General features: G+C 43.4%; 1 protein-coding gene across 1 annotated transcript in view; it reads right to left on the bottom strand.

Annotated features, from left to right (window-relative positions):
- Positions 1-2,417: 2,417 nt before the first annotated feature.
- Positions 2,418-14,708, bottom strand: part of LOC123481951 (collagen alpha-1(XXIV) chain) — a 165,405-nt gene continuing 153,114 nt past the window's right edge. The window contains exons 25-28 of the mRNA XM_045207737.1: positions 7,889-7,942; positions 6,787-6,840; positions 3,255-3,308; positions 2,418-2,542 (exon numbers count right to left, since the gene is read on the bottom strand). Of these exons, the coding sequence (XP_045063672.1) occupies positions 2,450-2,542; positions 3,255-3,308; positions 6,787-6,840; positions 7,889-7,942 (255 nt within the window). The 3' untranslated portion in view covers positions 2,418-2,449. The remainder of the gene's footprint in view (positions 2,543-3,254; positions 3,309-6,786; positions 6,841-7,888; positions 7,943-14,708) is intronic.

Here is a 14,708-nt window from a genome sequence, read left to right as displayed (position 1 = left end):
ATTCAGAACAACCAAGGGTATGACGCCATGTCATATTGTAAATGTACATCAAACATAGTGATCGTAAACATTGACACTGTATATGACATGAGTTTTATGATATGGAAATGTGAAGTGCACATTTAATTGGACTCACGGGTGTTTGGCTTGCTTGTATGACATCAAATCGGTATTTATTATAATCCTCATCTTTCAAAATACATCAAGTCCTCTTAATTTACAGCATTTCCATCATTCTGACAACAAAACATTTGCTAAACCTGCCCAATTAGCGGGAGGGATGGGGCAACTTCTTGTTGCGGGAGGTGCTCATGTTCAGAACAGCTGTCAGTCAAACTCATCCAGCGCTGTGAAACGCAGAGCCAGAGCTCTGACGTCATGTATAGCGTGTTACTGTACAGCCACTACGTTCCAATTTAGGCGTTTATCAGTGTCCAAATTCAACCCGTATACGCGTACAAGTGCAAAGGGCTACGTTTCTCAAATCTCACATGCACTTATTTAAGTATTTTTAAAGACTTCATCATTGGCAGTGTACAGATCATAACCAATTTTAACATCATATTCAATATATATTTTTATATATATTTTGAGATTTGGCCGTGGAGTCCCTGCAGTACCTACGGGGACCCCCCACTAACCCTAACCCTAGCCCTAGCCCTAACCTTAACCCTTACCCTAACCCTTATTCTAAACCTAACCATAACCCTAACCTTAGAATTTGCTTATCAACAGATACTTTGTTGATAGTATGACCATCTGTAGATCATCTATATGGGACTATCCAAATAAAGTGTGACCGTCCCATGTTGGGCTGCTGTGGGATAGCCTGTGTTGGGCTGGTGTGCAATCGGTGTGGTTTAGCCTGTGTTGGGCTTAGTTTGGGCTGGCCCCTTTTGGGCTGGTGTGGGCTAGCTTGTGTTGGGCTGGTGTAGGCTAGCCCGTGTTGGGCTGGTGTGGGATTGGTGTGGGCTAGCTTGTGTTGGGCTAGTGTAGGCTAGCCCGTGTTGGGCTGGTGTGGGCTAGCCTGTGTCGGGCTGGTGTGGGCTTGGTGTGGGCTAGCCCGTGTTGGGCTGATGTGGGATTGCTGTGGGCTAGCCCGTGCTGTATTAGACCGTGTTGGGCTGGTGTGGGCTTGCCCATGCCCACCTTGCCCACCGAATACCCACATGGTGCCAATGTGGTCATGTTTGATGGGTAGTGAATGGATACATCTTGTTTGTGTGCTTTAGGTGAGACAGGAGAAGGAGACGATGAGAGAGCAGGAAAGACTGAGGGATGGAAAATGAAGTGAGTGCTAGCGGACCACAGTGAAAGAGAGTGCGTGGTGACTGGGCACTCTGAGTCTCTCGTTAGCATGTCCTCTTTACTTCTGTCTGCTGATAGAAATACACATTTGGATGGAACACTGCAACCGACTGGCCATGGCACCGACTGGACTGGCCTCTGGCTGGCACAGGGGCCAGCACAGGGGTGCCAGCCCACATTGGCACGACTGACGGCAGAGGCACTTACTCTACTACCTAGTCACTGATGCAGAGTGCCCAGTCACCTCACATCCTCGACACAGTAGTCTAAACCAGTTTCCCAACCCTGGTCCTCCAGTACCCCCAACAGTACACATTTCTATTGTAACCCTGGACAAGCACACCTGATTCAACTTGTCAACTAATCATCAAGCCCTCAATGAGCTGAATGAGGTGTGTTTGTCCAGGGCTACAACAAAAATGTGTACTGTTGGGGGTACTGGAGGACCAGGGTTGGGAAACATTGGTCTAAACCATCCATCACTTGTGAAAGGATTTACAGTAAATGTAGGAATCTACAAGGGAGACGTCTACAACATCCCACTGTAATAAATCTATACCCACAGACTAGTACAGAAACAGTAATCTGCTGTAGAAGTCACTGCCCACATAGGGTTATAGTATAGTGAAAAGCCCTCAGTCAACTGATGTAGAGTTAACACAGTGAGACAGACAACTCTCTGTAGGATACTGCTGATAGACAGGATATCTTATGCAGTCTCACACAACATAGCATAAGATTCCATTAGCTTTGATCATGTCAAATATGTCAAGTCCATGGTTGCTATGTACAGTACTGTAAGTGTCTTACTCCTTTCGGCCACCAGGTGTCTCACCAGCTCAACATTACGCCTCAGCCCTGTAATCTCTGATTCACTTCTTTACGGTGCACGTAAAACAATTGTCAGCATCTAATAAAGCGATCATAGCCCCAGTGAAGAATAAACACACGCTGTTTAATCACCCTCACCTCTCATCTTCAGATTAACTGTTCTGGGAGGAAACATATGAAACGTTACACTGGTGTTAGATGAAGGAAAATCAGGGTTAGGGTTTAAGGTTAAATCACGGTTAGGCTCCAGTTGTCCATCACAGCTCACATCGTTACGGCTGACTCATTGGGTAGAACTGAACAGAGGGGGTTAACAGAGTGGAGGGGGGCAAAAAGAGAGCTCTCTTACCCTTCTGCCCTTTGGCCCAGGGACCCCTGGTGTACCCCTCTGCCCCTGAGGACCCTGGGATGTAGAGCAGGATGGAAAGAGGGAGGCAGGGGGAGAGGGGAGAGAGAGAGATTGGGGGAGGGAGGGTTGGAGAGAGAGAGATTGTTATTGAATGTCTTCAATATAATTCATGACCGTTCATTTCAGTTGCACTGTCACAGTTCACAAATGCGGAACAGGTGAGACGTTATCCAATCAACTACATAGTAAATCAGACTATTTCTGTTTGAAATGAGGCAGACAATCATCTAAAATCAACCCTATCCGGTCGCCTACAGACAGTCCAAATGAGCAAGAGGAAATAAGCTGTTTACAGTGCTCTTTAACAGTCTATTGAAGTACATTCTTTATGGAAGGCCAGACTTTAATGTGGGAAAGAGGCAAATTGATATTGAATCACCCAGTTAAATGTTGTGTTAATAGTGCAAATCAAGGAGAAGGAAAAATATAATTTACGACAAATCTTCCCACTCGATTTAAGTATTCATATTATACCGCAATTAAAGTGTTTACGATAGCTAGACCAGACATAAAATAGGAATCAGGGGAGTCAATGTATTTAATCTCTTCACTCCATTAAGTTCATAATTTATGTGTCACAAGCCCAACTGGGAGGAGGAAAAGATAACTCTTCTCCCACAAGCGCGAGAGAGAGAGAGAAAACCATCCTAACATTCTATAAATTGGGATCCAAACACAGTTCATATCCAAGTTGATGAACACTTACAAGTGGGCCTTGCAGACCGACGTCACCGGGACCTCCTGGTATGCCTGGATACCCCTTGAACCAAAACAGAAAACACAATAAAGGACAGACAGTTAGAGAGAAAAGTGAATTATGTGCAGAAATCCATATGCAAAGGAAGATGTTAATTCTAGTGGACTGGGGCCATGTAATTTTTCCTTCATTGATTGAGAAGCGTCTCCCCTTCAGCGCACTAAGCTCAAATTCAGGCCAGAGAGCGCCACAACAAGAGAAAGGAACAGGACCAAGATTTCTGTTTAGTACAGGGAGCAGTGTGTGTCCAACGTTGTACAGAAGTATGCCAACAGTAAACTAACAGAAAATTGCTGAGCTCAGCAAAAACATATTTAAAGAGAAACTCCATCCCATCATCTCAAAACAAAACAATCTTGACAAGGTTTACATCAACACTGAATTATTCTTGAAGCCCTTGACTTTGTGGTTCTGCTCCTCGGCAGTGTGGCTGTGTTACAGGACAGGAAGGTTTGGCCAGGGTCACCATCACTTATCCCACAGACAGACAGAATGGGCTGCTGCCGGCAAGCCAGGGAGCCAGCCAGGCAGGGAGCACAGGAAAGGGAACCAAATCCACAAACCTGGAGCTGTCTGTCTATCTGTCCACCACAGGCCATAGGCCAGCTAAGAACATGACATGGGCCAGCACCTCTCTGTCTCTTTTTCCAGACATACACAACAGAACAGGACAGCACCCAAAGAGCTCAGCTACACTACAGCGATCACAGACAGACAGGGCATAACCAAAGGGAGACAGAGACACAGGTCACAGACAGAGAGCTACAGAAGAGAAGATCATTCACAGAGCACCCAAGGGGAAGAGCTGGAACACAGCATTCATACTAACAATATAAAGGACTAAGAACCTGGAGGCTCCAATTGAGATTCGTAGTATTTTGATTTCAATAACATTTAAAAGAAATTATGTATGAATATTGGAAAAACTAATTGTTGATTTGGCAAATTGTTCAATATATTGTTGAACATAATATACTCCAGGGGCATATCAATGTTCAAGTTGGATCTCTGATACTTTTATGATCCAAGTTGCAAGCAATCTAGTAATTTGCAGGATGTGCAATGATACATGTGAAAGGAGAGCCGTGTGATTGTTTACATTCACTTTAAAACTAGCAGAGACCCTACTCTGGAACTCTGATATGCCCAAAGAGTATATTATGTTCAACAATAATATTGAGAAATTAGACAAATAAAATGTTTTGTTTTTTCAATAGTTACGTTCATATATTTCAATATTCATATAGAGTACCAGTCAAAAGCTTGGACACACCTACTCATTCAAGGGTTTTTCTTTATTTTTACTATTTTCTACATTGTAGAATAATAGTGAAGAGATCAAAACTATGAAATAACACATATTGAATCATGTAGTAACCAAACCAAGTGTTAAACAAATCAAAATATATTTTATATTTGAGGTTCTTCAAAGTAGCCACCCTTTGCCTTAATGACAGCTTTGCACACTCTTGGCATTCTCTCAACTAGCTTCATGAGGTAGTCACCTGGAATGCATTTCAATGAACAGGTGTGCCTTGTTAAAAGTTAATTTGTGAAATGTCTTTCCTTCTTAATGCATTTTAGCCAATCAGTTGTGTTTTGACAAGGTAGGGTTGGTATACAGAAGATAGCCCTATTTGGTGAAAGACCAAGTCCATATTATGGCAAGAACAGCTCAAATAAGTAAAGAGAAACGACAGTCCATCATTACTTTAAGACATGAAGGTCAGTCAATACAGAACATTTCAATAACTTTGAAAGATTATTCAAGTGCAGTCACAAAAACCATCAAGCGCTATGATGGAACTGGCTCTCATGAGGACCGCCACAGGAAAGGAAGACCCAGAGTTACCTCTGCTGCAGAGGATAAGTTCATTAGAGTTAACTGCACCTCAGATTGCAGCCCAATAAATGCTTCACAGAGCTCAAGTAACAGACACATCTCAACCAACTGTTCAGAGGAGACTATGTGAATCAGGCTTTCGGTTGAATTGCTGAAAAGAAACCACTACTAAAGGACACCAATAAGAAGAAGAGACTTGCTTGGGCCAAGAAACACAAGCAATGGACATTAGACCGGTGGAAATCTGTCAATTTGAGATTTTGGTTCCAACCGCTGTGTCTTTGTGAGACGCAGAGTAGGTGAACGGATGATCTCTGCATGTGTGGTTCCCTCCGTGAAGCATGGAGGAGGAGGTGTGATGGTGTGGGGTGCTTTGCTGGTGACACTGTCAGTGATTTATTTAGTATTCAAGGCACACTTAACCAGCATGGATACCACAGCATTCTGCAGCGATACGCCATCCCATCTGGTTTGCACTTAGTGGGACTATCATTTGTTTTTCAACAGGACAATGACCCAAAACACACCTCCAGGCTGTGTAAGGGCTATTTGGCCCAGAGGAAGAGTGATGGAGTGCTGCATCAGATGACCTGGCCTCCACAATCATCTGACCTCAACCCAATTGAGATGGTTTGGGATGAGTTGGACCGCAGAGTGAAGGAAAAGCAGCCAACAAGTGCTCAGCATATGTGGGAATTCCTTCAAGACTGTTGGAAAAGCATTCCAGGTGAAGCTGGTTGAGAGCATGCCAAGAGTGTGCAAAGCTGTCATCAAGGCAAAGGGTTGCTACTTTGAAGAATCTCAAATATAACATATATTTTTTAACACTTGTGTTATTTTTCCTAGTTTTGATGTCTTCACTATTATTCTACAATGTAGAAAATTACTACTTTGAAGAATCTCAAATATAAAATATATTTTGATTTGTTTAACACTTGGTTTGGTTACTACATGATTCAATATGTGTTATTTCATAGTTTTGATCTCTTCACTATTATTCTACAATGTAGAAAATAGTAAAAATAAAGAAAACCCTTGAATGAGTATATGTGTCCAAACTTTTGACTGGTGCTGTATATACGTATTTATTTTATTGAAATCAAAATACTACTCATATAACAGAGTAAGCGGTAAAGCTTCATATGACACACATTTTTGCTTTGTAGCACCTATAGATGAAACATTATGTTGGCCTGGGTAAGGCCAAAATGTCATAAATATTGCAACTTTGGTAAATTTTCCATCATACTTTTAATTACAAATGTCAAATATATGTCAACAATCCTTCCTCCCAAATGACAATTTGTGTCCTGGTTTCATGAGGAATCACTCAATGACAATATACAGAACACTAAGACAGGTACTCAGACCTGAAAGTCAAATATATGGAAAAGCATTCCTACTCAGAGATGGACCACAACTACAGTAGCTACATCATACACTGACATGCAATGCATACGGGGTTCAGATTTACAGTTGATCATTCACAGACAAGACAGAACCAGAGATAACAAGACAAGTGCTTTTGATTTGCCTCCAAACACCTTAGAGGCTGGGACTAAGCAGTCAACCTGCCACTAGTGGAACGGTTCCAGACACCCTCGCTAAGTGGTGCATATATAGACGTTCTGAACTTACCCTGGATCCCTTCTCGCCAGGAGGACCCAATGGACCTGCAGGACCACGGTCTCCCTGAGAAACAGAAGACACAGGGGAGGAGAGGGATCATTAACCGCTGAACCAACCTCAATGGGGCAGCAGGTAGTCTATCGGTTAGAGCGTTAGGCCAGTAACCAACGTTCGAATCCCTGAGCCGATAAGGTAAAACATCTGTTCATGTGTCCTTGAGCAAGGCACTTAACTCTAATTGCTCCAGGGTCGCCGTTGATAAATGACCCAGGCCGTGACCCCACTCTCAGGGAGAGTTGGGATAAGCAAAAAACAAATTTATAATTCAGATAAATATAAGCACCCACCAAATTATTATTATTAACTTCCATACGTCAAACCCCACCACCCACTGCTGCACTTACAGCTCATAAACCCAGGCCTTGAAACTAGAGTGATACGCTATGGGAGAGCCTCCTAAACACACAAGTGATGGCTTTAAATATGTGGGCCTTAAAGGAAAACTCCAACCAAAAACTATATTTTGGTATTTGTTTCATTAGTCCATTCTGGACATAGTCCCAAAATGTGTTGCTTGTCAGCAATCAAGTTTTGAAGATATGTAACTTTCAAAATATTTTCAGTTTGCATCATATGATGCTGCATTTTGGGGGAATGTGTGTGTGTGTGGGGGGGTCAAGTGCAAGTGCCGGTTCAGGTAATTTATCTATTTTTGGGGGGGTTGGGGGAGAGAGCTGCCCTCCCGTTGGGGTGGGAGGGCCAAGAGACCAGAGGTGGCTTGGGTTGGGGTATAGGGTTTGAGCAGAGCCTGAAGGTAGGGAGGGGCAGTTCCTCGTGCTGTTCTGTAGGTAAGCACCATGGTCTTGTAGTGGATATGAGCTTTGACTGGAAGCCAGTGGAGTGTGCGGAGGAGCGGGGCGACATGAGAGAACTTGGGAATGTTGAAATCTAGGCAGTAGGAACACAGCAATGGCTGGGTGATGTTTGTGAAATCATTGTTGAAGACGTGAGGGTGTTCCGTGTTTGTTTAAATCTGTCTGTCTGTCTGCCTGGCTCTGAGCGTCTGGCTGATGTATTTTGACAGCCTAATGGCCCCCCCAAAAAATGCTACCTTTTCACCGGCATCTCCTACTCCCCCTGACGTCCCGATCAGGCCCGCTGGACCCTGAGAGAGAGAGAGAGAGAGAGAGAGAGAGAGAGAGAGAGAGAGCGAGAGAGCGAGAGAGCGAGAGAGCGAGAGAGCGAGAGAGCGAGAGAGCGAGAGAGCGCGAGAGCGAGAGCGAGAGCGAGAGAGCGAGAGAGCGCGAGCGAGAGAGCGAGAGAGCGAGAGAGCGAGAGAGAGAGAGAGAGAGAGAGAGAGAGAGAGAGAGAGAGAGAGAGAGAGAGAGAGAGAGAGAGAGAGAGAGAGAGAGAGAGAGAGAGAGAGAGAGAGAGAGAGAACTATGTAAGGATGGGGAAACCACTGCTATCACATGCTTGTAAAAGGAAATTACATGAAGGAACCAGGGGGAAAATCCCTCAATGAAGATGAGCACATAAAAATGAACAATGTAATTAATTTATACAAGCAATGTTTTATGTTGTTAAAAAAGTAATGAGGCAATGCAGTCAAATGCCTTCACAATATTCACAAGCCATATTCCTAGGCTATACACTGCTGTAGATAAAGAAATGAGCGGCATATACATTGTATGTGTATATGCCGGAAGGTATGTGGACACCAGCTCGTTGAACATCTCATTCCAAAATCATGGCCATTAACATGGAGTACGTCCCGTCTTTGCTGCTATAACAGCCTCCACTCTTCTGGGAAGGCTTTCTACTAGATGTTGGAACATTGCTGCGGGGACTTGCTTCCATTCAGCCACAAGAGCATTAGTGAGGTCGAGCACTGATGATGGCCAATTCGGCCTGGCTCGCAGTCGCCATTCCAATTCATCCGAAAGGTGTTCGATGGGGTTGAGGTCAGGGCTCTGTGCAGGCCAGTCAAGTTCTTCCACACCGATCTCAACAAACCATTTCTGTATGGACCTCGTTTTGTGCACGGGGGCATTGTCATGCTAAAACAGGAAAGGGCCTTCCCCAAACTGTTGCCACAAAGTTGGAAGCACAGAATTGTCTACAATGTCATTGTATGATGTAGCGTTAAGATTTCCCTTCACTGGAACTAAGGGGCCTAGTCCAAACCAATAAAAATCAGCCCCAGACCATTATTGCTCCTCCACCAAACTTTACAGTTGGCACTATGCATTGGGGCAGGTAGCATTCTCCTGACAAATCCAGATTAGTCCGTCGGACTGACAGATGGTGAAGCGTGATTTATCACGCCAGAGAACGCGTTTCCACTGCTCCAGAGTCCAATGGCTGCGAGCTTTACACCACTCCAGCCGACGCTTGGCATTGCGCATGGTGATCTTAGGCTTGTGTGCGGCTGCTAGGCCATGGAAACCAATTCATGAAGCTCCCGACGAACAGTTCTTGTGCTGACATTTGAAACTACCAGAGGCAGTTTGGAACTCGGTAGTTAGTGTTGCAATTGAGGACAGACGATTTTTACACACTACGCGCTTCAGCACTCGGCAGTGCGGTTCTGTGAGCTTGTGTGGCCTACCACTTCATGGCTGAGCCGTTGTTGCTCCTAGACGTTTCCACTTCACAATAACAGCACTAGCAGGGCAGAACTGACTTGTTGGAAAGATGGCATCCTATGACAGTGCCACATTGAAAGTCACTGAGCTCTTCAGTAAGGCCATTCTACTTCCAATGTTTGTCTATGGAGATTGCATGGCGGTGTGCTCGATTTTATACAGCTGTCAGCAACGGGTGTGACTGAAATAACCGAATCCACTCATTTGAAAGGGTGTCCACATACCTTTGTATATATAGTGTACATGGTATATTATTGGGGGAGCATTTTGTTTTTAAGGGCCTCTAATTTCTTTATTTATAGTATATTTTTTTAACAGCAGCAGTTTTCTAAAGTTTGGAATGTGCATATCACCTTTGTTTGCTTCATATACACTACTATATCCATGGAATTAACCTGACTCTACTGTGTGTTATTCCAACCAATCTTGAGTAAATAAAGTATACTGCTGTATCCACCATTTAACCAGGGCTGATTCTATAATGTGTTCTGCCACCCAGCCTTATGAAGTAGGCCTACAGCAGCAGAGTTATACTCTAGCTATAAGAGTGATCCAACATCCCACTGACCTTCGCCTAACACCTGATGACCGTTTGCTAACAAAGAGAACGCTGGCTAATGTAAAAATGAGAATCCATGTGAAGAGAGTAATCACTTCCAGATCAGTCATCTGGATTAAGGGCTGAGGTTTGGCCCAGCACCAGAGTCTACGGAGAGGAGAGGAGCAGATAGGATATGTGAGGAGCAGCGTCTCTTGCCCCAGTGCATCCTGGAAAGAATAGTTGGAGGCTGGTGAAAACATATCCCTAGTCTGGTAAACCGCTAAACCCAGTGTGGTCACTGTGGTTGTCTTACTATGTATGAGGCAAATTTGCATGACCCATTTTTCATTCTTGTACAAGAGACGTACTGTACTTAGACAACGTGTGTTTTTTTGTGGCTACATTTCTTGTATTTTTCCCAATCTATGTTCTATCTTTCCCCATCATGTCTTAGTTACTCAATAAGTGGTGTGTTTGACAGAGACAGGCCAGATCTGTGGCAGGTTGGATGTAGTGTGTAGAACTCCAGTCTGAGTCTGAGAAGAGGGATGTGTAGAGCGGGGATCGGGACAGACAGAGACATACACAGAGTCAGAATGAGACCACACTTCTGGACTGCATTAGTTGTAGATGGGATGAAAGGAAGAGGGAGAGGAGGAGGGGAGGAAAAAGGGGGATGAAGAAGGGAGGTTTACCTGGAAAATCTAAAGCCAATGCCATCTGGCAGTTGCTAAACAGAGAGGATGCTGGGGCTGGGGCAATATGGTGCGAAAGACACACACAGACAGACACTGCAGTTCTGTACAGTACACTGCGTCCTCTGAACACTCCTGTGTGTGACAGTTGAGAGTCTCTGAACACTCCAGTGTATGGATGGGAGTCTTAATCATCCACAGCCATTGTGATAAGAGTATGTACATTCCTGTCTGTTCTAATGTATACAATAAACAACAAGCTAGCTTATGAAAACACAGTAGGCAACCGTAGAACACATCTCTACTGTAAGGTATAAGTCCCAGCATAGCCCCAAGCATGCAGGCAACTGATTTGTACTGTAGTGTCTGTGAGTAAAGGCAGGCAGCCTGGAGGCATGGGAACACTAATCCCTTAATTGAGGCATGAAGTGGGACAACATGGCGGTATACCATATACTCCGTACACCGGGTATTTGGAAATAGCCATGGGATGGTTTTTCAATACCGTCAATACCGTTGAAACTATTTCTTAGAAGTTTTTAAATACATTTGAATGTTTGTAGATACTTTTTAAATAAATACCTGCAGTCAACTTGTGCAATACGTTAGGAGATAAAGAAGATTGCGTTCTTCATTTCACCTGTCGCATACATTTTCATTATGAAGCTTACCGGGAGGCTCCAGTCAAGTGGTGTTTGTTTACAAGCACACGACGACGAGACACCGGTGGGGGAGGGGGAAGTCCAGGGGGCAGGAGGGGGACAGGGGGAGCAGGTAGCTGACTAGTGGTGGATATTCAGCAGCCTGATGGTCTGGGGGTAGAAGCTATTAGCCAGTCTTACAGTTTTTGCAGCAAACTGTGTGTAGCATTTTTTAGTTACTTGTATAACTTTATGAGCTGCGAAGCCTTTCCTGAAAATAGTTTAGGTCAGAGACTGTATAAAATGTTCGCAATGCGATCGTTTAGCATTTAGTTAGTATTCGCTACGGGATTTGACATGAACTTGTTAGCATTGCTAACGTTCGGATTACAGAGGCAGTGGGGTTAGAAAATAGCGCCCTTTGTGTTCAGTGCCTGCATTACCGAATATCCCGGTATGGCACAAGGTCGGTATGAAGGTATGACAATCTGGATACCCCCCAAGCATAGTATCCTGTATGTTTAACTGTAGGAAACTGGTTCAAGGGCTTTCCCTCTATGACAGGGCCTCTTCAGATGGGGCTTTCAGTTTTAGAGCTCAGTCTGCAGCGATCTGCTTTCTCAGGTGTGTGTCTCTGTCTGCTTTCTCAGCCCTGGGTTCAGCTGTATGTCACAGTGAAGGTTATGAGAAGAGCAGAGCCGCAGCCAAGGAGAAAGACTGAAATAACCATTATAGGTACTGTACAAGAGAATGAAGACATTCTCTGTTGTCAAGTGCTACTAGTCTCTGGCACTTTCTCTTTCTCGCTCTCTCTCATATACTCACAACAGGTGAACATGAGTATCGTGTGTGAGTGTACTGTAAAGACAGCATTAAAAACATGTTTCAACGCAAACCACGAACCTGTCAATGCCCTCAGCAGCGATTCAATTCAGAGGCATTTCATTTTTTATTACTGTGATTTGATTGGAGGGTCACCCTGAAATGGAACACTTGACGGGCCAATCCAATTTCGTAAAAAATACAGCATATCATAAAAACTCCCAATAAATCGGTTCAAACGCTTTATGGGCAACATGTTGCAGTAAGGGCTCTCTAGGTGACACAATAAAGCCTTAGGGAACACAAACACAAACAGCTCATGAATATCCTGACCCAGGGCTAACCTGCAGTTAGCCAACCTATCACAGTCTCTCTCAGACCTTCCAGATCGTATTTATTTGGAAAGTGATGTAATGGCCTTCATTAGAGACTCCATGTGTTTCCAAGCTAATATTTTGGCTTCTCCTTGGCTTCAAAGGTCCCTAGCTCGCTAGCGACAGTCTGTGGTAAGTGGTTAATCCCTCTCATATGTGCTCTACTACGCAACAAAAGGTATGTGTCCCAAATGGCACCCTATTTCCTACATAGGGCTACATAGGGCTCTGGTAAAAAGTAGTGCACTATGTAGGGCATGCCATTTGGGATGCAAACTGTCAGACGCACACAAGGCTTGTTCGGTAGCAGTGGGTTCCACAACGCACACACTGCAAATATTAGCATTAAGGGGCCTGATGAACACAGAGAGGCATAATGCATTAAGATATGAGATGTAAGGGAGGCTTGTGTGTGGATTTCTTGCATGGGAAAACATGTTGTTGTATTTGTATTGAGTATCAGAAGACTATCCGGACCATAAAATAACAAAGACAGACTTTTGAAACATTGCAGTTTTGCAGTTAATTAGACCAATCCAAAGTGATTGTATTGTTCCACAGATGTTTTCGAAAAATAGTCGGGCCACTGATGTTTTTGTTCCATTAGTAGTGGAGCCATTAAAATACATGTTATTGATGAATGAAGATTGATTATCATAGATTGATTCAGACACTGTCCAAACATCTGTATCGTCATAGTTTTTTTTTGTAGTGCATTTGTACTGTATACTTTTACAGTTTGTGTATGTTGCTAAGGGCAACAACAAGAGTCCAGTTATGCATTTAGTTTCCTTGAAGATACATTTTTACCCCCCAAACAATTGGGTCTCGCACAAACAAACGAATGCAAGCCCAAAATGAGGTCACTTCCACAGAACATCACTCACTGGAGCTCCTTATCCTTTACGGGATCGGTGTCCCGTATACGGGACGGTTGAGCTAACGTGCGCTAATGTGATTAACATGACTGTTGTAAGTAACAGCAAACTTTCCAGGACATAGACATGTCTTATATGGGCAGAAAGCTTACATTCTAGTTAATCTAACTGCACTGTCCAATTTACAGTAGCTATTACAGTGAAAAAATACCATGCTATTGTTTGAGGAGAGTGCACAAAAAAAAAGACTTAGCACAAACGACTTAGATACATTCACCTCTGAAGGTAAATAATTTACTTACATTCAGTAATCTTGCTCTGATTTGTCATCCTGAGGGTCCCAGAGATAAAAATGTAGCATAGTTTTGTTTAATAAAATCATTTTTTATATTAAAATGTAGGAACTGGGTTCTACAGTTTGAACCCCTGCTGTCTCTGGCTCCACACCCACCCCACCCGTCCATCTAGATGTGTGAAAGTTAGTGTATATACTAATGATCCATCATGTATGACATTCCTGGGAGTGTGAAAACTAAAATGTTGTATTACCATATGATTTTTGTGTGTTCTCAATAGTTATGTACTTGAAAATGTGGCCTTTCTCTTGCATTTCAAAGATGATGAAAAAAACAAAAACCATAGAAAACACATGTTTTTTTGTTTGTATTATCTTTTACCAGATCTAATGTGTTATATTCTCCTATATTAATTTCACATTTCCACAAACCTCAAAGTGTTTCCTTTCAAATGGTATCAATAATATGCATATCCTTGCTTCAGGTCCTGAGCTACTGGCAGTTAGATTTGGATATGTCATTTTAGGCGAAAATTGTCCGATCCTTAAGAGGATTTTATACTCTACAGCGGTGGTCTGCCAATTTCTGGATAGAAACACACTCATTTTATGCATGGAGCAAATCCCTCTCTAGGACATTAACTGTAGGTCAGAAGGATACCAGCAAGACATAAAAAATACTAATGTAGCTTCCTCTATGCTCCTGCCTCCTACTCTTCCTCCTCCTCCCTATTCATCCTCCATCACCCCCTCATCTACCTCCATCACCCCCTCTACCTCTTTGCCTCAATCAATTCCTCCTTTATCCTTTCCCTCCTCCTTCCTCCACCTCCCTACTCTACTAAACCACTTAAGGACCCTTACATCTCCATCTCCATCACTGCAGTCAGACTAATGAAAGCCAACCAACCACTCTACATCAACGTTCTTCCTATACTATGGGGATAGGGAAAACATTATGAAAACCTTCATGATCTCGGCAGGAAGTAGTGGCTTAATTACTTATTCCAATTACTGTATATTAACGAATTGGAAGT

Source organism: Coregonus clupeaformis, chromosome 26 (assembly GCF_020615455.1).
Source record: "Coregonus clupeaformis isolate EN_2021a chromosome 26, ASM2061545v1, whole genome shotgun sequence".
Taxonomy (NCBI): Eukaryota; Metazoa; Chordata; class Actinopteri; order Salmoniformes; family Salmonidae; genus Coregonus; species Coregonus clupeaformis.
This window is presented reverse-complemented; position numbering and strand designations above follow the sequence as displayed.